The sequence below is a fragment of the Hemitrygon akajei genome, chromosome 20, assembly GCF_048418815.1.
Source record: "Hemitrygon akajei chromosome 20, sHemAka1.3, whole genome shotgun sequence".
NCBI lineage: Eukaryota > Metazoa > Chordata > Chondrichthyes > Myliobatiformes > Dasyatidae > Hemitrygon > Hemitrygon akajei.
Window position 1 is genome coordinate 69,517,874 of NC_133143.1, and position 25,132 is coordinate 69,543,005.

General features: G+C 42.2%; 1 protein-coding gene across 8 annotated transcripts in view; it reads left to right on the forward strand.

Moving 5' to 3' along the window:
* LOC140713905 (zinc finger protein 385D-like) overlaps nucleotides 1-25,132 on the forward strand; it is a 677,526-nt gene that overhangs the window by 562,866 nt on the left and 89,528 nt on the right. For 7 of the 8 annotated variants that reach the window (XM_073024566.1, XM_073024565.1, XM_073024563.1 and 4 more), the window contains one exon: nucleotides 24,806-24,968. The exons of the other annotated variant lie outside the window; for it this stretch is intronic. In XM_073024566.1, the coding sequence (XP_072880667.1) occupies nucleotides 24,806-24,968 (163 nt within the window). The remainder of the gene's footprint in view (nucleotides 1-24,805; nucleotides 24,969-25,132) is intronic. 8 annotated transcript variants of the gene reach the window in all.

Here is a 25,132-nt window from a genome sequence, read left to right on the forward strand (position 1 = left end):
TGACAAGCAAAATTTAATGGATGAACTTGGCTCCAGGCAGTCCTTCCTAGTGAGGTGACACTTCACCTGCGAGTTTGTCAGGGTCATCTATTTATCAGGTACTCCTGCTATATCCTTGTCTATATTGGTGAGACCTGATGTAAACTGGGGGACTGACTGCTTTATCAAGCGCCTCTGCTCTGTCCACTGCAAAAGGCAAGCTCTCCTACTGGTTACCCATTACAATTCGACTTCTCATTCCCATTCTGCCATGTTGCTCCATGGCTTCTACTACTGCCACAATGAGGCTGTACTCAGGATGGAGGAGCGGCACCTCATTATCAGTTTGGGCAGCCTCCGAGCTGATGGCATACAGTATACATCGATTTCTCTAACTTCCTGTAATTTCACCCTCTTCCTCCTCTCTTTTTCCATTCCCCAATCTGGCTCCCCTCTCAACTTTTCTCATCTCACCTGCACATCACCTCCATCTGGTCTCCCTCCTCCTTCCCTTTCTCCCATGGCCTGCTCTCCCCTCCTAACAGATTCCTTCCTTTTCAGACCTTTACCTCTTCCGCCTATCATCTCCCAGCTTCTTACATCAACCCACCCTCCCCCTCACCAGTGACTGTCCATTCCCCTCCGCAGATGAAGAGTCTCGGCCTGAAACACCAACCGTCCATTTCCCTCCAGAGATGCGGTCTGACCTGTTGAGTTCCTCCAGCATTTCTGTGTGTTGCTCAGTTCCATTGTGGAACTGAATTCCTGTGCATTTCTTTTTATTCATGACACATTGACCTTCTTCCAGCAGCGTGTACCAATCTGCTCTTTGTGTTACTCGAACCAACGGTGTCAAATGTGAAAATCTAATTACAGTGGAACTGTGCCCCAGGCTGTTGGAGAGGAAATTGCCTTCCGCAGCTCTGCCGATACTCCACCACTATCTTCTCCCACTGAGAATGTTGGAACTAGCTTCTAATGAAATCATTTTTAAGATATTGACCCACTGCACTGATTGTAATGTGTTTCTTTTAATTTACGCACTCAATATTTTGTAAACAGCATGTTCCCCTCCTCCACCAGAATTCTGAATGGACAATGAACCCGTAAACACTATCTCACTATTTTTTCTCACTTTTTGCACTACTGCTTTAAAATAATTTATTTCCTCTTTTAACTTATAGTATATTTTATGTCCTGCACTGTACAGCTGCCTTAAAACAACCAATTTCACAACATATGTCAGTGATAATAAACTTGATTCTGATTTTGAAATTATATTTTATTACAAACCCTGCTGGTATTTTGTTGAAAACTTGATTCCGGTTCTGGTTCTGATTTGAAGGCATACTTCATGGTGATAACATAATTTGAAGTTGTGCACATTTGTTTCTTCATCTGAATAAAACAAAAAATGTTACTGGTAATATTTAGAGTAATGGAATTATAGAACACTACGGTCTGTGTGAAAGCACGCACCACCTTCCGAATGTCGCTCGTAACCCATCTCAAACAAACGGGTCTCCTACTGGGTTGTATTCTATGACTGGTCCTCCCCAACATCTTCTCTCTCCATGTCCCACCAGACAAAGGGAGTACAGAAACGGATGGAATCCCGGACGCTGCCATTCAGCTGATTATTTACGTAACAGACTTTTCCCCCAAGCCATCAGACTACCAACCTACTACCCTCTGCTGTGCCTGTTGTCTTGTTTATTATTTATTATAATGCCTGCACTGTTCTGTGTACTCATGCAGTCCTGGGTAGGTCTGTAGTCTAGTGTAGTTTTTGTGTGGGTTTACATAGTTCAGTGTAGTTTTTGTATTGTTCACGTAGCACCATGGTCCTGAAAAACGTTGTCTCGTTTTTACTGCGTACTGTACCAGCAGTTATGGTCGAAATGACAATAAGAAGTGACTTGACTTGACTTGAGTTGAACAAAAGCTCCAAGACCAACCTTAGTGTTCTTCGCCATAAAAACCTCCTCTCAGTTCTACCATTCTAATTGGATGGCAGACATTCCTCATCATCCCTTATTTTCAATAACAGAACAGACTGCTCTGACGGTACTGCTAAATGAAATACCTGCAGCATAGCAGTAAAGATGTGAACCAGGGCATTACAATAAATAAATAAACAATACTGAAAACATAAGTTGTGGAGTCCTTGAAAGTGAGACCATAGGTTGTGGAATCAGTTCAGAGTTGAGGTGAGTGAAGTTATTGACACTGGTTCAATATCCTGATAATTCAAAGGTTGCTATCGTAACCTAATCCACCATTCCTGCTGGCAGGTTATTCCACACTCTCACCACCCTCTGAGTGAAGAAATTCTCCTTAATGTTCTATTTAAACATTTCACCTTCCATCCTTAACCCATGAACTTTAGTTCTACTCTCACCCAATCTTGGTGGAAAAGGTCTGCCTTCATCAACTTTGTTTTGTGTGACAGAAAATAAGTGAATGATAGGCAGCCCAGTTAACGTTCACTGTTTAAACCATTTCAGATCGAGTGCAGTCAGCACCAACATTTCTTCCGCCTCTGCTTGTGGCTGGAGTTCTGCTCATTTCAGCCCTGAAGCGGCTGGCAATCTCTTACATTTTCACTCAGCATAATGGACATGGGATATCGGAAAGGAGTGAACACTTTGATAGCTGCACTTGTTTTGTCAATAACAAAAACTCCAACATTTCCTGTGGTGTTTGCTAGTATATAATTAAAGATCCTTAAAATATCTGAACACAGTTTGCAGGTGTTCTAAAATGTAGTCTGTCTTCAGAGTACAGCCCTTTTCAAATGTAGCATTAAAAACAAAACTGTCTAGGCTTGTTAAGTGTGTGTCAAATAGAACTAGTCTAAATAACACCCATGCTTAAGACATAGGAGCAGGATTAGGCCATTCAACCTGTCCAGTCTGCTTTGGTTTCCCATTATGGCTGAGCAACGTACACAATGCCGGAGAAACTCAGCCAGTCAGGCAGCATCTGTGGAGAGGAATAAACGGTCAATATTACCAGCCGAGACCTTTCATCAGGACTGACTCTCAACCCCATTCCCTGCCTTTTCCTGTATTTATCAACCCCTGCTTTAAATATACCCAATGCCTTGGCCTCTCCACAACCCCCTGTGGCAAGGAATTCCAGATTCACCACCCTCTGGCTAAAGAATTTCTTCCTCATCTCTTGTCTAAAGAGACGTCCCTCTATCCTGAGGATGAGCCCTTTTCCACTACTGGAGATACTTTCTCTATGTCAGCTCTATCTAGGCCTTTCAATATTTGTTAGGGTAACGCATTATGCATAAAGCAAATATGGTGATGTTCATAAACACAAGGAAGTCTGCAGATGCTGGAAATCCAGAGCGACAGACACAAAATGCTGAAGGAACTCAGCAGGTCAGGCAGCGTCTATGGGACTGAATAGATAGTTGATGTTTCGGGCCAATACCCTTCTTCAGGCCTTATAGTTATTACATAACAAGAACATCGGTTTCCCTAGCTGCCACCAGTGAGGCACTTATTGTATTAGCAACTAGGAATCCACTGTTCCCTTCTGCTCAACCTTCAGATAAGCCTTATTCTGTTTATATCATATCATTTCTGAAATGGTGTAATTGAAAAGTTATTTTTGTTTTAATAGTCTTTGTCAACAGCATGAAAATGCAATCTTACCCATTACTCCCTTCTTCCCACTGTGATGAGTCAGTGAGTCATGGCATAATGTGGGAGGTGGGAGAATAATGTGGCAGAGCTTCCATCGGCATACCGGGAAATTGTCTCGACAGAGTGTGTCAAATTTTGTCAATTAGAAAAGAGAACATAGAATGTGTTGTGCCAACCCTGTAACCTGCTTCAAAATCAATCTAACCCTTACGTCCTACGCCGCCCCCCATTTGCCTATCATCAATGGTCCTATTGAAGAGTTTCTTAAATGTCCCAAATGAACCTGCCTCTAACATCAGCCCTGGCAGTGAATCCCTTGCATCCACCACTCTTTGTAAAGAGCGTATCTCTGATACCACCCCCCACCCCCACATACCTTCCTCCCAACAACTTCCTATTACCCATTGCTGCTCTGGGGAAAGTCATTCAATCTATTATCTTGTACGCCTCTAACAAGTTGCCTCTCATCCTCTTTCTTGCCAAAGAGAAAAGCCCTCACTCATTCAAACTCTCCCCATAATGAGTTAACATTTTCATCTGGAACGGTATGATCTGCTTTCTGACCCACCCCCAGCAGTAGCACTGTGTGACAACCGCACAGGAAAGCCCGAAGGGTGTACTGGCAATGTGCTCAGCAGATGTGGGAGAAGCTCAGAGGCAAAACAGCATCACTCAGGCACCAGGCCCTTCAGGTGAGACCTCCGCTGAACGTTGTTAACTGCAGAGCAATGGCCCAGAGTAAGTTTCTTCTTGAACTAGAGGACAGTACAAAATTCACGTTAATGCTTGCAGGAATCTCTACAGCCTTCTTGAACACAGCAGCGTCAATGACTTTCAAACCTATTTATTTATTTAGAGATACAGTGTAGAGCTGGCCCTTCCAGCCCAATGGACTGCAGCAGCCAGCAACCAACCTATATAACACCAGCCTCATCATAGAACGACTTACAGTCACCTACAAACTGATATGTCTTTGGAATGTGGGAGGAAACCAGAGGACCCAGAGAAAAGCCATACACACACACACACACACACACACACACACACACACACACACACACACACACACACACACACACACACACACACACACACACACACACACACACACACACACACACACACCACCCCCCCCCCCCCCAAACTTTCTTACAGATAACCATAAGACCTTAAGACATAAGAGCATAATTAGGCCATTTGGCCCATTGAGTCTGCTCTGCCATTTCCTCATGAATAATCCATTTTTCTTCTCAGTTGCAATTTCCTGCCTTCTCACTATAACCCTTCATGCCCTGACCAATCAAGAATCTATCAACCTCTGCCTTAAATATACATTATGATTTGGCCTCCAAAGCTGCCTGTGACAAAGAATTCCACAGATTTACCACTCTAGCTGAAGAAATTCCTCCTCATTTCCATTCTAAATTGACATCCCTCTATTCTGAGGCTGTGTCCTCTGGTCTTAGATTCTCCCACCATAGGAACCATCTTCTCCACATCAAGGCCTTTCACCATTCAGGGTCACTGCACATTCTTCTGAATTCAGGCCCAAAGCTATCAAAAGCTCTTCAGATAACAAGCTGTTCAAACCTGGAAATATTTTTGTGAACTTCTTTTGAACACTGGAAGTGAACTCCAAACAGCAACACCCTGAGCTTTATAGCGTTGTGTTAAACACTGTGCTACCATGGCCCCCCAAATCAGCATCAAATTTTACTTATTCCAGAAGATAAGGTTGTACTCTTGGGAATGAATGGAGACTTGTTAAGGTATCATTCCTCTACTGCTTGGGATGATTTGAAAATGTATGTGAAAAAAGAAGGAAAAAGAGGCTATTTGCTAAATATCCAAAATAGCTATTGCATCTTCTGCAGTTCTCTCACATTTTTGGTTCCTGTTTCTATTTTTAGCTTCCAAAGTCAATCGTAGAATTTGTAACCAGAAGTAAAAAGAGACAATAGTAAGTAAGTAATAAGTCTGTAGTTTGAGTTAGTAAGTTTGTTGATGACACAAAGGTTGGAGGTGTTGTGGATAGTGTGGAGGGCTGTCAGAGGTTACAGCGGGACACTGATAGGATGCAAAACTGGGCTGAGAAGTGGCAGATGAGTTCCACCCAGATAACTGTGAAGTGGTTCATTTTGGTAGGTCAAATATGATGACAGAATATAGTATTAATAATAAAACTCTTGGCAGTGTGGAGGATCAGAGGGATCTTGGGGCCTGAGTCCATAGGACGCTCAAAGCAGCTGCACAGGTTGACTCTGTGGTTAAGAAGGCATATGGTGTATTGGCCTTCATCATCAGGGAATTGAATTTAAGAGCCGAGAGGTAATGTTGCAGCTATATAGGACCCTGGTCAGACCCCACTTGGAGTACTGTGCGCAGTTCTGGTCGCCTCACTACAGGAAGGATGTGGAAGCCATAGAAAGGGTGCAGAGGAGATTTACAAGGATGTTGCCTGGATTGGGGAGCATGCCTTATGAGAATAGTTTGAGTGAACTCAGCCTTTTCTCCTTGGAGCGACAAAGGATGAGCGGTGATCTGATAGAGGTGTATAAAATGATGAGAGGTATTGATCGTGTGGATAGTCAGAGGCTTTTTCCCAGGGTTGAAATGGTTGCCACAAGAGGACACGGGTTTAAGATGCTGGGGAGTAGCTACAGAGGAGATGTCAGGGGTAAGTTTTTTACTCAGAGAGTGGTGAGTGCGTGGAATGGGCTGCCAGCAACAGTGGTGGAGGCGGATACGATGGGGTCTTTTAAGAGACTTTTGGATAGGTACATGGAGCTTAGAAAAATAGAGGGCTATGGGTAAGCCTAGTAATTTCTAAGGTAGGGACATGTTCGGCACAACTTTGTGGGCCGAAGGGCCTGTACTGTGCTGTAGGTTTTCTATGTTTCTAATAGAGAATTGAAGCAAGCAAATACTATGGCCACTATGCTATTTAAATATCTCAGAGGTCATAGGCCATACATAAGGTTTAATAGACTTCTGTGCTTGGTAGCACATTGAAACATTAATATTCAGATTAAGGTTGCAGCAACTTCTTTATACAGGTGTTCTCTGGGAGACTTTTTGAGTCTAAATAACCAAAATAACCTATTCATACATGAGCAACAGGGAAAGGTCAAAAAGGTTAGGACTTTATTCCCTGGAGTACAGGAGAATGAGGGTATATAAATTTAGGAGGGGTATAGATAGGGTAAATGTAAGCAGGCATTTTCCATTGAGGTTAGATGAGACCAAAACTAGAGGTCATGGGTTAAGGTTGAAAGGTAAAATACTTAAGAGTAACATGTGGGGGGAACCTCTTCACACTCCAAGGGAGGTGTGAGTGTATAACGAGCTGCCAGTGAAAGGGATGGATGTCGATTTTATTGCAACATTTAAGAGAAGTTTGGATAAGTACACAGATGGGAGAGGTGTAGAGGGCTATGATCTTGGTGCAGGTTGAGGAGACTAGGCAGAATAAGTTTGGCATGGACTAGATGGGCTGAAGGGCCTGTTTCTGTGCCTCAGTGACTCTGGTCCAAAGTGGCTGCAGGATGTGCCACCCACAAACGATAAGGGTGTTTCAGAAGCTGCTATGGCAGCACCCTCAATCACCAAACCAACAAGAGGGGCGTCTGCACGGGAGGCATCTTTTCCTGATGAAATGACTGCTGATTGTTGGATCCGGTGGTATTGATCGAAAGGTTCTTTGAAAGATAAGAAAATCTTGGTGGCTATGGCCATTTGATAAAATGTTACAAGAAGAAAGAAAGAAAAGGAAAAGTCATGGTCACCTCAGACTCAGACTAGAACTAAACAACATTCCAGTGATAACAATTAACCATTGAAATAGCCAGATTCAAATGCCGTGACACATGCTTCAGGAAAAACAAGAAGCTCCTACAAAAATGCAAATCATCTATACTACAATTACCTGAAAATTTGTGATTAAATAAATATTACAAACAAGCATAGGAAAGTTAAACTACAAAGAAAACACTAAATAAACAATCCTACACCCTAATCCAACATGTTCCGCTGTTGTCCAACAGCTTCATGAGAGCACTTGTCCCTGAAAAATTGAAATTACAATTCACCATCACCTTTTCTAAGGGATTTCCTCTAAGTGCAACTCTTCTTATTAATACTAACATCTAAAATAATGCATTAATACTCCTTTACTAGTTACACTTGCTTGTTAATGCAAATATCTAATCAGCCAATCATGTGGCAGCAACTCATTGTGCAACATCACGCAGACATAGTCAAGAGGTTCAGTTGTTGTTCAGACTAAACATCAGAATGGGGAAGAAATGTGATCTGAGTGACTTTGATCATGGAATGATTGTTGGTGCCAGATGGGGTGGTTTGAGTATCTCAGAAACTGCTGATCTCCTTGGATTTCCATGCAAAACAGTCTCTAGAGTTTACAGAGAATGGTGTGTAAAACAAATAAAAACATCCTTTGAGCAGAAGTTCTGTGGGTAAAAATGCTTTGTTAATGAGAAACTTCTGAGGAGAATGAGCAGACTGATTTAAGCTGACAGGTCGGTAAAAGTAACTGAAATAACCATGTGTTACAGCACTGGCATACAGAAGAGCATCTCTGAACACACAGTATATTGGACCTTGATGTGGATGGGCTACAGCAGCAGAAGACAGCACTGGGTTCTGATTCTTGTACCTAATAAAGTGGCCACTGAGTGTAAATAAGACTTGTGACTCTATGATTGCATGATCAGGCTAAACCAATCCCTGTTCTTCAGCTCTGCATGAAGGACTTTTAATAAAACAATATCTTTTCCTTAGAGTAATAACACCCAATCACTCATGAAGTGTGTGGGGTGATTTAAACACCACTCTGCAGCATGATTCTCCAACTGGTGACATTTATTCAGGAATATTGTTCACTGTAATCCATGGACAGCCCTTGCAAGAGGCATGGAGACGTAACATCCACCATGCTGTGCCAAGGCAAGAGCTGTTCCCTGTTTTAAATGAGATAAGGCCCTTCAAAACATGCAGACTGCAGCTTCGGAATACGCTATGAATCACATCCAGTATTATTTCCTCATGTGAAGTACAAAGTAAATGGCATCTGTGAGGACCCCCATCACCCAGGACACGGCCTCTTCTCATTGCTACCATCAGGGAGGAGGGACAGGAGCCTGAAAACTCACACTCAATGATTCAGGAGCAGTTTCTTCCCCTCCAACATTAGTTTCTGAATGAACATTGAACCCATGAACACTACCTCACTAGTTCTGCACTGCATAATTAATTTAATTTTTTACAAATATATTTCTCATTGTAATTTATAGCATGTTATATATTACACTGTACTGCTGGTGCAGAAGAACACATTTCACAACATTCTCTATGTTAGTGGTATTAGAATTGATTCTGAATTGATGAGTGGGCTGACAGGAGTGAGATCGATCAGCTAGTGGAGTGGTGTCACAGCAGCAACCTTGCATTCAACATCAGCAAGACCAAGGGATCAACTGTAGACTTCTAAATGGGGAAGTCAGGAGAACATCAAGGTATCAACATCTCAGACTGTCTATGCTGGGCTGAGTTAAGCACATGGTAAAGCAGAAATGCTTTGAATTCAAGTTCCGAATTTCACCATGGAAACTTGATTTACATAGCAAAATAATGCATTGAACTTCTTTGCCCCTTGTCCCTTTCAGACTGCCACATCTGAGGGCAGTGGAAGGTGGATCCATTCTGCTTCACTTTCTAAATAAACCCCTTTCTGGCACCTGCTCTTTTCCCTTCTGTGTGGGGTTACAAATCAACAGGAAAGATCAATGTCACGAGTGTACATAGAACATCCACACTCAGTGACAACTTTCCTAGACACTTCAAACCATGAGGAGAATAGACAAATGCAAAGTGCCTTTAACCAGAGAGTGATGGATCTGTGGAATTCTTTGCCACAGGCAGCTGTGGAGCCTGAGCCTGTATGTACATTTAAAGCAGAGGTTGATTGGTCAGGGCATGAAGGAATACAGGGAGAAGGCAGGATATTAGGGCTGAGAGGAAAATTAGATCAGCCATGATGAAATGGCAGAGTAGACTCAATGGGCCAAATGACTTAATTCTGTTGCTATATTGTATGGTCTTCGTAAGGCCAGTGATGTTGTGGAGGTGGAACTGGACTCTCTGACGGTGGTGTCTCAAAAGAGGATGCTGTCCAAGTTGCATGCCATCTTGGACAATGTCTCCCATCCACTCCATAATGTACTGGTTAGGCACAGGAGTACATTCAGCCAGAGACTCATTCCACCGAGATGTAACACTGAGCGTCACAGGAAGTCATTCCTGCCTGTGGCCATCAAACTTTACAACTCTTCCCTCGGAGTGTCCTAGACTAATTTCCACTTGGCATTATTTACTTATTATTATTTAATTGTTTATGGTTTTATATAGCTATATTTCTACACTATTCTTGGTTGGTGTGACTGTAACGAAACCCAATTTCCCTCGGGATCAGTAAAGTATATCTGTCTGTCTGTCTGTCTTATGGACCACACTTAGTGGCCACTTTACTACAGACACATCCTGTACCTAACAAAGTGACCACTGAGTGTGTTTGTGATCTTCTGCTGCTGTAGCCCATCCAGAAGAGAAGAAGTTATACTAAAATGGTGAGTGGGACTTCAAGCTCCTGTACCTCCTCTATGATGGTAGTAATGTGAAGAGGATATGTCCTTAGTGGTGAGGGTCCTTAATGATGGATGTGGCCTTTTGAAAATGTCCTTGATGTTGGGGAGGCGAGTACCCATGATGGAACTGGCTGAGTTTAAAACCTTCCTGACGAAGGGTCTCGGCCCGAAACATCGACAGTGCTTCTCCCTGTAGATGCTGCCTGGCCTGCTGCGTTCCACCAGCATTTTGTGTGTGTTGTTTAAAACCTTCTGCAGCTTTTTCTGATCCTGTGCATTGATGCCTCTATACCTCCATACCTCCATACCAGAGGGCGATTCAACCAGTCAGAAAGCTCTCCATGGCACATCCGTAGAAATGTACTCCAGTCTTTGGTGACATACCAAACCTTCTCAAGTTCCTAATGAAATATAGCCATTGGCATCGCTTCTTTGTAATTTCATCAATATGTTGGGCCTAGGATAGATCTTCAAAGATGGTGACAACAAGGATTGAAACTGCTCAATCATTCCATTGCTGACCCCTTGATGAGGGATGGTGTGTGTCCCCTAAACTTTCCCTTTCTTGAACTCCACAATAAATTCCTGGGTCACCACTTTCTATGTTTCTTCTTCCATTTTGCCAATATTTAGAAATTATTTACTTCACATCAGCAGACTTGGCAATTTTTCTATTTGGTTCCACATTGTTTACTCTGTTTTGTTATCAGTGGGACCCTGAAAAACATCTGCTTGTCCAGGTCTTACAGTAATTCAGATTTCCTTTCTGAATGTCCACAGGGAGTTATTGGCTCCATCGTAGATTCCAGCAGGCTTTTCCATCTGCTGAAAGATATACTTCTTCCCAATGAAGCTGTACCTTCCATCTGCATTTCTCTTGGGAGCTGTCTGATTCCCATCTCAACACTTCATACATTCTGTCATCCAAGATCATAAATAGCAAAATCCCTGAACTCTGTTGAATCTTCCATTTATTTGAAAGTATACTCCCTTGCTACATGCCTTTGTGATGTGTTTTCCTGGAATGCACAACAGCTGCTTATATTGTCCAGTCCTTTCTTGTCTGTAGCAAAGAACTTAATTTACATGTCAGAAAATATTAGAACTTTTATTTCTGATGTGCATGCCTCCTTGAGACCTACTCAAAAGTTTCAAACTTGATCTTGAACAGGCGGAGAAAGAAGATTCTTCATTGCTTGATGACTTTTGCCATCCAATATGTTTAATCAAGTCCTTTGGGAGTTCTCACAGTTGAGGTCTGTTATACATATTCCTGAGGAGTCTTGCAGTCAGTAGAGAATCGCATCTGTTTTGTTGGCAAGCAAAGGCACTCCATGTTTTACTGAGTTGGAGACCTTTTTTATAATCTGTAAAGCAGAAGTATAATGTGTACTTTAATTCCCATGCTTTATTTTTCTATCTCAGTTTTGGGCGGAAGACCTGACCATTATTTCGCCTCGCACACTTAAGTGGGCTCATTAGCTGGGAATATTTCTCTCAGCATGTGATTGCATTTCTGTTTGTGTTGGCACTGAGAGAGGCCAAATAAAACTCCGCATCTCGGATCGTTCCAGCCTCCTACCTGAAGGAGAACAGTGTGGCCAAAAGGAACTCTGGACTAACAAGGGGAAATCAAACAGCATATATACTGTTTACAATTCAACAAAATTTAATGCTCATATTTTTGGCTTTTATCAACGGAGAATATTTTACTGTAAATAAATGCACAAAATGAAAGTTCTAGAAAAGTTGAACACACAGATTAAGACATCAAAATTCAGTTTCTCTAGATTAAAACATTTATCTTTTCACCACAGTTACTGAGATCAGCATGGGACAGTGATCATTTTCTGACATCACATTTCCAAACACCCTATCAATAATTGATTTTAAGATACTTGGCTTGCCCATAGATGGCAGATGGTGACAGGAGATGGAGCACATTCTGCCTGGAGGTCAGTGACCAGTGGTGTTCTGCAGGTAGATAAGGTGGTTAAGAAGGCTTATGGAATACTTGCTTTTACTAGTCTAGGCATTGATGTCAAAAGTCAGGAGGTTATGTTGCAGCTTTATAAAACTCTGGTTAGGCCACGTCTGGAGTATCGCACACAGTTCAGGTCACAGCACTACAGGAAGGATGTGAGGCTTCGGAGAGGATGCAGGAGAGGTTTACCAGGAAGCTGTCTGGTTTAGAGGGCGTGTGCTATCAGGAGAAGCTGGATAAACTTGGGCTGTTCCCTCAGGAGCGCTGGAGGCTGAGGTTCATAACATTATGAAGGGAAAGGTAGAGTAGACGGGGAGTTTCTGTTTCCCAGGGTTGGAACGTCCAATACCAGAGGGCATGCATTGAAGGGGAGAGGGTGTAGGTTCACGGGGGATGTGTGGGGTAAGTTTTTTACTCAGAGAGTGGTGAACACCTGGAATACACTGCCTGGTATGGTGGTAGTGGCAAATGCATTAGAGGCTTTTAAGAAACGTTTGGGGTAGGCAGATGGATGTAAGGAAGATGGAGGAACATGGACACTGTGTAGGTAGGAGGGTTAAGTCTTTGAGTGTTTTTGATTGGCTTTTGAGCTGGCTCAACACAACATTGTGGGCTGAATGGCCTGCTCCTGTGCTGTACTGTTCTGTGATTCTATGGATCGGCCTGGGATCCCAGCTCTTACTGGTTTTTATAAATGACTTGAATGAGGAAGTGGAAACGAGCATTCATAAGTTTGTAGATGACATAAATGTTGGTGATGTTGCGGGTGGTGTAGAGGTTATCGTTTGTTATAATGGGATGCAGGATTCAGAGCTGGGCTGAGAAGTGGCAGGTGGAGTTCAATCCAGATAATCATGAGGTAATTCACTAAGGAAGGTCGAACTTGAAGACCTTACTGAGTGAGTCTAAGGTTAATGGCAGGGTTCTTCGCAGTGTTGAGGATCAGAAGGATCTTGAGGTCCACATCCATATATCCCTCAAAGTTGCAGCACAACTTGATAGGGCGGTTAAGAAGGTGTATAGAGAGTCAGCCTTCAGTAGTTGGAGAATTGAGTTCAAGAGCAGTGAGGTGATGTTGCAGCTCTATAAAATTCTGGATAGACCAGCCTTGGAGTATTGTGTTCACTCTGGCTCACCTCATTATAGGAAGGATGTGGAAGCTTCAGAGAGGGTGCAGAGGAGATTTACCGGGATGTTCCTGGATTAGAAAGCATATCTTATAGGGATAAATTCAGTGAGCTGGAGCAAAGGAAGATGAGAGGTGACTTGACAGAGTTCACAAGATGATAAGAGTCATAGATTGAGTGGACAATCAGATACTTTTGCCCAGGGCACGTGGCTAAATATGAGGGAGCAGAATTTGAAGGTGCTTGGTGGAAAGTAGAGGTGGGAATGGCAGAGGTAGGTTTACACTGAGAATGGAACGTGCTGCTGGGGTGGTGGCAGAGGCAGATATATTAGGGAAACTTAAGAGACTCATAGCTAGGCACCTGGATGATAGAGAAATGAAGGGCTATGAGGGAGAAAAGGGTTAGATTGATCTTAAAGTGGGTTAAAATGTTGGCACAATATTGTGGGCCAAAGGGCATGTACGTTGTTTTACTGTCCTGTGTTCTATGGTCACTTTCTAACGCTGGTTTGGTGAATGTGATGGGAAAGGTCTGTAAGAGTACAACTACACTTTCAGTATGGGACCCAGGCACACCAGGTAGACAACACAAGACAAGGATACGAATCAAGGACTGACAGTTTCTATAAAACAATTGCTCTCAACAATTGACCACTTTTGATCAGATGAAGTACAAAATAAGGGTTGACTAGTTTGTATTTCTAATTGGATATGAACACCTGAAGAATATATTGTAATTGATATTCTGTGTATGCAATCAAGCAATTAGAAAGCACACATGCTTTCAATTTGTCAATAATTGTATAAAACTAACAATTTTGAGCTGAAGCATTAGAGAAGTTTGGTGATGGGCTGAATTGGTCTCCTTGTATACAAGCAAAGGTAAAGTCTGATTTGGTGATGACAACATGATTGAATGTTTATTCATTTGAGGAGGAATTATCTGTGTTTACTCTGTCAAAACCTTTCAAATTTTTGAAGCCCTCTGTTCTCCTCTCTTGCCCTCACGGTTCCACAAGAGGCCCAGCTGGAATACCTTTTCAAATGGGCATAACTTAACCATTCTGGCATCATCTTTGTAAGTGCATAGAGTAGCCTCTCCTGTGCCACTACAGAACAACCAAAGAGTATCCTCTGTCATATCTCTATATCCATACAGACAAAGACACACACACACTTTCAGGAACAGCTTCTTCCCCTCCACCATCAGGTTTCTGAATGGTTCACATACCCATGAACACTACCTCACTTTTTTTTTGCTCTCTTTCTGTTCTACTTATAATATAACTACACATAATATATATAATAAGTATTATATATACAATATTTAGTGTAATTTGTGATATATTTTGTTTTGCCCTGCACTGCTGATACAAAACAACAAAGTTCTACATCAGTGATAATAAACCCAATTAAGATTCTGATTTCACCAATGAAGAATCACTAAATATAACATTGGATTATTCTTTTAGTACAAATTGGATTTTTTTTTTTAAGTGCTTCATACAAGGGCAATAACTGACCAGCCTGAAGGTAATTTGTACCTGCCCTGCGTGACCACCACAAAATTCTCCAATAATCATTTGTTTCATGTGGTAAAACTCAGGCCTTTGTTTAGGGTGAAATCATAGCTGAAAAGGACCATTTAAAATGACATTGTTTTGTTACCTTTGCACAAGAATCTTATTTTTGTAACCACTGAAGAATGTTCTAGGCTACTGAGCCCATACAGAAAATTGTGCAACGTTTCTCTGCACAGCCTGTGAATGTGGAATGTTACAGCGGAGGGGATCTTGACTTATAAGAGAGTCACAGTTACTCTTCACTTGAAGGAAGATTGCTTCCCTGATAGTTTAATGCTACAGAGTGACAGTGTATTGAGGTTTAAAAAAGGATATTTTACTCTGTGCTAATTTAGGGTGTTGGAAAGCAGGGTTCTTGGCAAGGAAGGAGAATACAAGACAAAGTTTCCACTCCTGCCTATGCTGAAGAGGCTGATAGACCATTAAACAATAAGATATGGGGGCAGAATGAGGCCATTCAGCCTATTGAGTCTGCTCCACTATTCCATCATGGCTCTTAAACCCTTTCTCCTGCCCTCAATCCATAACTTTTGACACTCTTAATAATCAAATACACCCAAAGACTTGGCCTCCACTGGCATCTGTGGCAATAAATTCCAGATTCACCACCCTCTGGCTAAAGAAATTCATCCTTGTCTCTGTTCTAAAGGGATGTTCTTGTATTCTGAGGCTGTGCCCCCTGGTCCTAGACTAACCCACTATCAGAAATAACCTCTGCACATCCACAATATCAACAGCAATGATTGAGGACAAGGGTAGGTTCAAAAGAGATAGAAACAGAATTAGGCCATTTAGCCCATCAAGTCTGCTCCACCATTTCACCATGACTGATCCATTTTCCCTCTCAACTCTATTCTCCTTCCTTCTCCCTGTAAACTTTCGCACCCTGACTAATCAAGAAGCTATCAACCTCTGCCTTACATACATCTAATGACTTGGCCTCCACAGTCTCCTGTGGCGATGAATTCCACAACTTCACCACTCTTTGGCTAAAGAGATTCCTCCTCATCTCTTTCTAACTGGATGTCCTTCTGTTCTCAGGGAATATCCTCTGGTCCTAAACCCCCCCCCCCCCCCCCCACTATAGAAAACATTCTCTCCACATCCATGATATTTACACCAATCAACATTTGATGTATTTCAATGAGATATCCCCCATTCTTCTAAATTCCAGTGAGTGCAGGCCCAGAGTCATCAAGTGCTCCTCATACAATGGTTGTTTCATTCCTGGCATCATTCTTGTGAGCTCTTCTGAACCCTCTCCAATGTCAGCTCATCCTTTCTTAGATAAGATGTTTTTTTTAATAACAGATTCCATGCTTTTGTTTGTTTCGGGCCTGTCTGTGGAAAGGTGAATCCCCAGTTATATGGCATACAGACTTTGAATCTTTGAAAACTGCTCACAAGACCCCAAGTGAGGCCTCACTAGTGCCTTGTAAAGCCTCAACATTACATTCCTGCTTTTATATACTAGTCCTCTCGAAATGAATGCTAGCATTGCATTTGTCTACACGAACACTCCCAAGTCATTTTACACTTTGGATTTTTGAATTAACTGCTTGTTTAGAAAATAGTCTTTGCTTTTGTTCCTTCTACCAAAGTGTATGACCACTTCCCGGTACTGACTTCCATCTGCCACTTCTTTGTCCATTCTTAAAATCTGTCTAAGTGCTTCTGCAGCTCCCTGCTTCCTCAACATTATCTGCCCTTCCACCTATCTTCGTAGCATGTGCAAACCTGACAACAAAGCCATCAGTTCCACCATCCAAATCATTGACATATAACGTAAAAAGAACCAGTCCCAACACCAACCCCTGAGGAACATGACTGATCACCAACAGCAAACCAGAAAGGGCTCCCTTTATTTCCACTCTTTGCTTCCTGCCAATCAGCCAATCCTCTACCTATGCTAGTATTTTCCTGTAATACCATGGGCTTTATCTTGTTAAGTGGCACCTTGTCAAATGCCTTCTGAAAATCCACATGCATAACATCTACTAATTCTCATTTGTCTATCCCTCTTGTTATTTCCTCAAAGAATTTCAACAGTTTGTCAAGTGAGGGTTTTCCCTTGAGGAAACCATGATGACTTTGGTCTGTTTTATTGTGTGTATCCAAGTGCCCTGATACCTCGTTCTTAATAACGGATTCCAACATGCCTCCAACCACTGAGGTCAGGCTAACAGGTCTATAATTTCATTTCTTCTGCCTCCCTAACTACTTCAAGAGTGGAGTGATATTTGCAATTTTCCAATACTCTGGAATCATGCCAGAATTTATTGATTCTTGAAAGGTCATTCCTAATGCCTCCACAATCTCTTCAGCTACCACTTTCAGAACCCTAGTTTAGTCCACCTGGTCCAGGTGACTTGTCTACCTTCAAACATTTCAGCTTCACAGGCACTTTCTCCATAGTAAAAGCAATTGCAATCACTTGTGCCCCCTATCACTCTCAAACTCCTGCCATACTGCTAGTATCTTCCACAGTGAAGACCGATGCAAGATAAGTATGCAGTTCATCTGCCATTTCCTTGTCTCCTATTACTACCTCTCCAGCATTATTTTCCAGTGGCCCAATATCTTCAAATGCCTCTCCCTTGCTCTTTACATATCTGAAAAAAATTTATGGTATACTGTACGCTTTGATATTATTGACGAGCTTGCCTCCATACTTCATCTTTTCCCTCATTATGGCATTCTTACTTGCCCTCTACTGGTTTTTAGAAGCTTCCCAATTTTATAAAATGACACAAATGTTTGCTCTATTTTTGCCCTCTTTTGCTTTTATGTTGTTGTGACTTCTCTCCTCAGCCACGACGATCTCATCCTGCCTTTAGCATGCCAGTTTTTCTTTGTGATGCATCTATCCCGTGCCTTCCAAATGTCTTGTAGAAAATCCAGTCATTGCAGTTCTGCCATCATCCCTGGAAGTGCCCCCTTCTCATTAACTTTGGCCGGCTCCTCTCTCCTGCCTCTGTAACTCTATAATGGCCAGAAGGGGCCATGAGAAGGCCCTGGCAAACAGGAATAAGGAAAACCCCAAGGCATTCTACATGTGAAAAGCAAGAGGATAAGGCATGACAGAATAGGACCAATCGAGTGTGACAGAATAGGACCAATCGAGTGTGACAGAATAGGACCAATCGAGTGTGACAGAATAGGACCAATCGAGTGTGACAGAATAGGACCAATCAAATGATGATGGTGTGTATGGAACCAGAGGAGGTAACGGAGGTACTTAATACTTTGCCTCAGTATTCACTGCGGAAAAGGATCTTGGTGATTGTAGGGATGACTTAAAGCGAACTGGAAAGCTTTAGCATATAGACATTAACAAAGAGGATGTGCTGCAGCTTTTGGAAAGCATCAAGTTGAATAAGTCACCAGGACCAGATGAGATGTACCCAGGCTATTCTTGGAGGTGAGGGAGGAGATTGCTGAGCCTCTGGCAATGATCTTAGCATCATCAATAGGGACAGGAGAGGTTCCGGAGGATTGGAGGGTTGTGGATGTTGTTCCTTTTTTCAAGAAAGGGAGTAGAGATAGCTCAGGAAATTATAGAGCAGTGAGTCTTACTTCAATGATTGGTAAGTTGATGGAGAAGATCCTGAGAGGAATGATTTATAAACATTTGGAGAAGCATAATATGATTAGGAATAGTCAGCATGGCTTTGTCAAAGGCAGGTCGTGCCTTACGAGCCTGACTGAATTTTTTGAGAATGTGACTAAATACATTGATGAAGGTAGAGCAGTAGATGTAGTGTATATGGATTTCAGCAAGGAATTTGATAAGGTACCCCATGCAAGGCTTATTGAGAAAGTAAGGAGGCATGGGATCCAAGGGGACCTTGCTTTGTGGATCCAGAACTGGCTTGCCCACAGAAGGCAAAGAGTGGTTGTAGACGGGTCATATTCTGCATGGAGTTCAGGGATCTGTTCTGGGACCCCTTCTGTTCATGATTTTTATAAATGACCTGGATGAGGAAGTGGAGGGATGGGTTAGTAAATTTGCTGATGACACAAAGGTTGGGGTGTTGTGGTTAGTGTGGAGGGCTATCAGAGGTTACAGCGGGACATTGATAGGATGTAAAACTGGGCTGAGAAGTGGCAGATGGAGTTCAACTCAGATAAGTTTGAGATGGTTTAATTTGGTAGGTCAAATATGATAGAATATAGTATTAATGGTAAGACTCTTGGCAATGTGGAGGATCAGTGGGATCTTGAGGTCCGAGTCCATAGGACATTCAAAGCTGCTGCGTAGGTTGACTGTGTGGTTAAGAAGGCATATGGTGTATTGGCTTTCAACTATGGGATTGAGTTTAAGAGTTGAGAGGTAATGTTACAGCTATATAGGACCCTGGTCAGACTCCACTTGGAGTACTGTGCTCAGTTCTGGTCGCCTCACTACAGGAAGGATGTGGAAACCATAGAAAGGGTGCAGAGGAAAGTTACAAGGATGTTGCCTTGATTGGGGACCATGCCGTATGAGAATAGGTTGAGTGAATTTAGCCTTTTCTCCTCAGAGCAATGGAGGATGAGAGGTGACCTGATAGAAGTGTATAAGATGATGAGAGGTATTGATCATGTGGATAGTCAGAGGCTTTTTCCCAGGGCTGAAATGGCTAACATGAGACGCCACTGTTTTAAGGTGCTTGGAAGTAGGTACAGAGGAGATGTCGGGGTTAAGTTTTTTACACAGAGTGGTGAGTGCATGGAATGGGCTGCCAGTGATGGTGGTGGAAGAGGATACGATAGGGTCTTTTAAGGAAGTCCTGGATAGGTACATGGAGCTTAGAAAAATAGAGGGCTAGGGGTAACCCTAGGTAATTTCTGAAGTAAGGACAAGTTCAGCACAGCTTTGTGGGCTGAAGGGCCTTTATTGTGCTGTAGATTTTCTATGTTTCTATGTTTGTAATTTCATCCACTCCACTGTAATACTGATACTTCTGACTTAATCTTCTTCCTCTCAAACTGCAGAATGAATTAAATTATATTATGATCAATAAGGGAGGGAACAGAAGAAAGGAAATTATAGGCCAGTTAGTCTGACTTCAGTGGTTGGGAAGATGTTGGAGTCGATTATTAAGAATGAGATCTCGGGGTACTTGGACGTACATGCTAAAATGGGCCATAGTCAGCATAGTTTTCTCAAGGAAAAATCTTGCCTGACAAACCTGTTGAAATTCTTTGAAGAAATAACAAGCAGCATAGGCAAAAGAGAATTGGGTGCTGTGCAGTTGGATTTTCAGAAGGCCTTTCACAAGGTGCCACACATGAGGCTGCTTAACATCCTACAAGTCCATGGTATTACAGGAAAGATTCTGGCATGGAGAAAGCAGTTTCTGATTGGCAAAGAGGGGAATAAAGGGGGCCTTTTCAAGTTGGCTGCCAGTGACTAGTGGTGTTCTACAGGGGTCTGTGGTGGGACCGATTTTTTTTTTTTAAAAAATATATATATTTTGTATGTCAATGGTTTGGATGGCTTTGTTGAAAAGTTTGGAGATGATATGAAGATGGGTAAAGGGGCAGGTAGTTTTGAGGAAGTAGACAAATTAGGAGAATGGGCAAAGAAATGGCAAATGGAATACAGTGTCGGGAAGTATATGGTCATGCACTTTGGTAGAAGAAATGAAAGGGTTGACTATTTTCTATATGGAGAGGAAATACAAATGTCTGAGGAGCAAAGGGAATTGGGAGTCCTTGTGCAGGATTCTCTAATCGGTAGGTTGAGTCCTTGGTGAGGAAGGCAAATGCTCATGATCATCTTTCAGCCATGACTCAGAGATGCCCTCGAGGTCATACTTGCCAATCTCTAACTGTGCTACAAGATCACCTACCTCATTCTGTATACTGTGTGCATTCAAATATAAAACATTCAGTCCTGCGTTTGTCACCCTTGTCAATTAGGTCCCCATGTTACTCTACAAAATTGACCCATCATCTTCTTGCCCTTCATCTCAGTCTCATCCTCAGCCCCATCATTCAGGTTCCTATCCTGCTGTCAAATTGGTTTAAATCCTCCCAAACAGCTCGTACAACCTGGCTGCAAGGATATCGGTCCCTTTGGGTTCAGGTGTAACATGACCCTTTTTTGCAGGTCATATCTTCCCCAGAAAAGGTCCCAATGGTCCAAAAATCTGAAACCTTGCTCCCTGCACCATTCACTGCCAGATCCTCCCATTTTTACCCTCACTGGTGCATGGCACAGGCAGAAATCCAGTGATTACTACACTGGTGGTCCTGCTACTCTGCATTTTTCCTTGCTCCCTAAAATCTCTCTTCAGGACCCCTCCCTTTTTCTACCTATGTCATTGTTAACATATTGGCAAGACTTCTGGTTGTTCATCCTCCCCCTTTATAATGCTATGGACTCGGTCTGAGATGGCCCTGACAATGGCAGCTAGGAGGCAACATACCATCTGAGTGTCTCTGTCACACCCTCAGAATCCTGCAACTTGGGGGTGACTACCCTTCCTTCAGGGTGACTACCTATTACTTCAGTTTTCCAAATGAGCCAGAGGTCATTGAGGTTCAGCTCTAGTTCGTTAACATGTCTGAGGAACTGCAGCTCATTGCTTCTGATGCAGATGTGGTTATCTGGGAGGCTGGAGATCTCTCAGAATTCCCACATCTGTCACAAAGATCACAACAAAGCCTGGAGCCATTAACTATGCACCAACAGTTGAAGAATGAGGAAGAAAAAACTTAACAGAAACTTATCTCGCCCAAGCCTGTTCTTGCCAAAGCCTCCCCACTCTAACACTGGTCCACTTCAACAATCGCTGCTTCATTTGCCCCTGCCTTGTTTTTATTTACCCTTGTTAATCTCTATTTGATTGCGTTGGCAGAAAAACAAAGATGAATCTTCCATTATATCCATTTATGGGAAAAAGTCTCTGGCTGTCCAATCAATTTAGGCCTTTTATCATCTGGTACACCTCTATCAAGTCACCTTTCGTCCTCCTCCACTCCAAAAAGAAAAATCCTAGCTCACTCAACCTTTCCTCATAAAACATATTCTAACCCAAGTAGCATCCTGGCAAATCTCCTCTGCGCTCTTTCTAAACAATCATTCTGCATTATTGTTTTACCTCACTGCACTGCGTAATAGCTTCATCTGTATGAACAATATAAAAGACATATTTTCACTGTGTCTTGGTACATGTGACATTAATATTCCAATTCCAATACTGAGGATGCCCTTTGGTTTGATGCTCCTGGAAGAAGGCTATCAAAGGGAATTCCAGGGAAGTGTCCAGTGTCCGTCCCACCTACTTCTGCGTGCAGAAGAAAACATGAATGATGTCTCTGACCTTTAAGCAATGAGTTTGACTTCCCTACTTTCACCCTTTTATACAATTTGTTTTTATTATAACCAATAGAAATTTGTTATACTTAAACTCTACTGAATCAGGTTTATTATTACTGAAGTATGTTGTGAAATGTGTTGTTTTGTGGCAACAGTACAGTGCAAGAAATAAAAAATTATACTATAAATTACAATAAGACATGAGAACCTCCATTGGTCTGGGTCAAGCATGGATGTTGTGTTCCAGCTATCTAAATGATACACAGTACAATACAGAGAGCAAGCTCCCCCTCTCCACGCCGCTGATGAATCTAGAGTAAAGGCAGAGAGCGATACATTGTCATCGCAAGAGTTTCCAGTCCATATTGAACTCAATGTAGGACTGTCTTAGGGACTCCAGCTCTGGCTTTTTCCTTGGGTTTATGCCCAAAGCCTTCCCCTTAAATGGGTATAGCCACAAGCAACAGAGGTTTGAGATCAGATTTTTTCCTTCTAGATGAGCTGCCAACCACAACTGATGAGTCCCATCTCTCTGAAGTGACGCCAGAAACGCACTTTTGCTCCTTCTCCTGTCAGTAGAAACAGTTCTGCCAGGCTTAGCCACTAAGCCACACGTGTAGGCCTGGAGCTGGACTTAGTTGTCAGAGGCTATTTGAGACAAATGCCATTGGGAACATTTAATAGGTCGGGGGAACTTATATGCGTGGTACAAAAACAGAGCAAAAAGTGAGGTAGCTTTCATGAGGCAAGAAGCTGTTTTTAAACATCTGAATGCATGTCTTCAGCCTCCTGTATCTTCTCCCCAATGGTAGTAACAAGAAGGCCTGTGCTGGGTGATGAGTGATACGTTTTGAAGCATCGCCTGTTGAAGATATCCTTGATGGGATGGAGGGCTATGCCCATGATGGAGCTGACTGAGTTTGCAACTTTCTGCAGCTTTTTCCAGTCCTGTGCAGTGGTCCCTTCGTACCAGATGGTGATACATCTGTAGAAATTTGCTAGAGCCTTTGGTAATCACCTCAAACTTGTTTTATATATGGCTGCCACAAAGCAACAAATTCCACGACTAATATTAATGAAAATTAACATGATTCTGATTAACACTGAGCTGTAAGGTGTGTGTTGGGGTAGAGATCAGCACTAGGAAGGACCCTTTGGTTGGCAAATGAGTCTTCCAGTGTTTTCCAGCATCTGTAGAATCTCTTGTGTCTATTAAAATCTTGTGTAGTTCCACCCCAAAATACAGTCTTAAATAATACTCAAGTTTTGTGGAATAACACTCCTAGGTAATAATGCTTAAAAAAAAAAGTTATTTACAAAATAATTTTCAAGCATGAAATCACAATGCGTCAGAAGTTACAGCAAATTGTTACAGACTGTATTAACATCCTCATTCAGTTATAGATGAATATATTGTAGATGTTTTGCCATTTCAGCTTATCACATATATCAGGATTCTTGCCAATAATTTACATTAGGATCGATTATATTTATGTTAGGCTAAATGAAAATAAAGATGTGAACATAAGGGGTTCAGTAGGTGCTGGATATCCAAAGTAGCACACACACAAAATACTGGAGGAACTCAGTTGGTTAGGCTGCATCTCTGAAGAGGAGTAAAGACTGAAGATCATTCATCAGGAGCAGACCCTTTGCAAATTGTCGGAGGTACCTCCCAAAGTCATGAACATAAGAGGTTCTGCAGATGCTGAAGATTCAGAGCCGCGCACTCCAGATACAAAATGCTGGACGTACCCGGCAGGTCAGGCTGCATATGAACAATGAACAGTTTGGGCCGACACTCATCCTATTCAGTCACAAATCCTGATGAATAGTTTCAGTCCAAAACATTGACTGTTAATTCCTCTCCATAGATGCTGAGTTCCTCCAGCACTTTGTGTGTGTTGCAGGCTTGATGAAAGGTCTTGACCTGAAACAGCGACTGTTTATTTCCCTTCATAGATATTGCCTAACCCGCTAAGTTCCTCCAGAATTTTGTATATAAAGATGTGAACTTCTGGCCAAGTGTAATTACAAGCAGAAGTACTGCATCTTCAGCTGCTTGTTATAAAATCAGCTTATTTTGTTATCCTACCAGAGCCAGGATGCTGTCATTCATTGTATTTGGATAGAATAACATTTAATACCTCTCGTTTCCCACAAGATATATCAGCCTGTATGTTTCATAAATTAGACCACAGATTGGTAGCGTCTCTGGATGTTTCATGTCACTTATTATTTCCTTATCAGTAGCATGCATGTGTTTCTGTTCTATGTTCCTTTTGTCTTTTGTTTCCAATGACCACTAGCACTGTCTAAAAAGTTCTTTCAATAAGGGCACCTTTCGTCAGCTCCTCAAGATGTGTAAGTGATTTTGATTCCTGGTGAAGAGTGTGAATGGTCGTGCAATGTGGTGCCCGTTATTGAAAGATGTTCTGTATTCTCACCAATACAGAGGATGAGCCTGATTGCATGGTTCATTTGTTTCCCTTTGTAGAGCCAAGCGGGGGCACACTACAAAGGCACTAAGCATGCCAAGAAGCTCAAAGCACTGGAAGCCATGAGAAATAAGCAGAAAACTGTTACTCCCAAGGACAGCGTAAAGACCACCTTCACTTCTATCACAACCACCACCATCACTGCCAGCTCTGACAAAGCAGGTTAAGACATACCTTTGTTCTTTTTTTCATTCGTGTGCCTTTTTTCTCTTGTTGCTGAGGCTTGGCCGAAGTGTATGCCTTTATATTGTTCTACGTAGCTGTGAAAATGGAATGCTCTTCCCTTTATTACCCATTTAAAACCATAAGATATAGGACCAGAATTA